The sequence below is a fragment of the Trypanosoma equiperdum genome (assembly GCF_001457755.1).
Source record: "Trypanosoma equiperdum strain OVI genome assembly, contig: ctg_1175, whole genome shotgun sequence".
Taxonomy (NCBI): domain Eukaryota; phylum Euglenozoa; class Kinetoplastea; order Trypanosomatida; family Trypanosomatidae; genus Trypanosoma; species Trypanosoma equiperdum.
The window spans coordinates 1-1,470 of NW_027123144.1; the positions used below are offsets into that span (position 1 = coordinate 1).

Consider the following 1,470-nt stretch of genomic DNA (forward strand, 5'->3'; position numbering starts at 1 on the left):
TCTCTTTCCCACTTGACGTCATTACAACAATGACTGCGTTCGGCTTTGGCATATGGCTTGTGTGCAGCATCTCTTGTTTTGCTTATTTATTTCGTGTGTCGAGGGAATGATGCCGTTGGCATTGACGTTTCTGAACTCAGCAACCTCCCGCCATCACACGTTTTCGTGAGCGCCATCAGCCGCAACTGTTGTGCTCTCGAGCTTGGCATAGTTCTTTCGCCGGCTTAGCGTCTAGTTAAAGTGCCATGGCCATGGGCGTCTCCTGAGCAACAATGCGTTTCTTCATACAAGAAACATTAGGCTTACGTTGTTGTGCCGTATGTGACGGAGGAAGACGCAGCTATGGTTTCAGGGTGGTGAACTCCGTTCGTTTGTTTTTATCATCGGTGACAAATTCGATTACCAAATTTGTTTTATCCTTCCGTAACTTTCCCTTCCCCAGTTTCAACTGTACAGGTTTTCCTGAAAGCCATTCCCATCTGACAAGTTGGTTTGTTTTTTCCTCCCTTTACCACTTCCAACAAGCAGCAAACTATCAGCGACACAACTTCTCCTTTCCCCTTACCTTGCCCATCGAAAAACATTGTTGAGAGTTAAATACTTTCGATACAACTTGAGCGCAAGAAGTTTTTTGGCAGTGATGGCTAAGAATAGTCTAGTCTCACTTCTCTACAACACAGTAATAGAAAAAATATACCATAAATATAAGAGTGTTTTCGTACAAATGATTTTTACTGAAATATGACTCATATCGCAAACCGACTTTACTGTTATTAATTTAACCGCCACTATTACTTACGAAGCGGAAGTGTCTTAAAGCGCCTTTAACCCGCCTCCCGCGCTCCTCCCCACATGTTACACTCCGTCGCTAAGTCCTGTCCCCTGACAGGTTGCCCTCGAAACACCCCATCGGTTGGATTTACCCCGGAAAGTACGCAACTCCATGTGGCATTTATCAGTTCTTGTCGTAATACCCTGTCACTTTTAGATGCCTCTCTCACTAGGGCGCCTGAATGTGTGTTTCTTTTTCTTATGATATGCATCACAGTGGTTTTATCCACGCATATATGCAATGGCCCATCGAAACAGCCGTGCAACGCCAACAGGATGAGTTGAATCACTCGTGCTTTACATTGTGCTATCATGTGGGGTACCTTTTCCCAGGACTCTCCTGCTATTAAGATTTCTCCTTTATCTCGAAATAACATCCCTCCCCATCCCTGCACGGATGCATCCGTCACCAGCGTGGCCGTAGTGGGCTGAACCTGTGGTGGAACCACTGGCACATTTTTTAACAACGTGCTCATCCACTGCTTCGCCAGCTTCAATGCACTTTTTGGAAGGGACGCCTTATCGGAAGGGTGCACCAATTTCCTATTTTGAGATATAAACGACAATGCTCCATTTTCGAGAAAATATAGCAGGAGAAAAGTCGCTCCCTAATACCAGCCACGTATATCATGCAGAATA

At 45.2% G+C, this 1,470-nt stretch overlaps 1 pseudogene across 1 annotated transcript in view; it reads right to left on the reverse strand.

Annotated features, from left to right (window-relative positions):
* Positions 1-1,000: 1,000 nt before the first annotated feature.
* The window catches only part of TEOVI_000863100:pseudogene, a 786-nt pseudogene continuing 316 nt past the window's right edge, over positions 1,001-1,470 (reverse strand). The window contains 2 exon segments of the mRNA in view: positions 1,001-1,027; positions 1,032-1,376. Coding sequence covers positions 1,001-1,027; positions 1,032-1,376 — 372 coding nt within the window.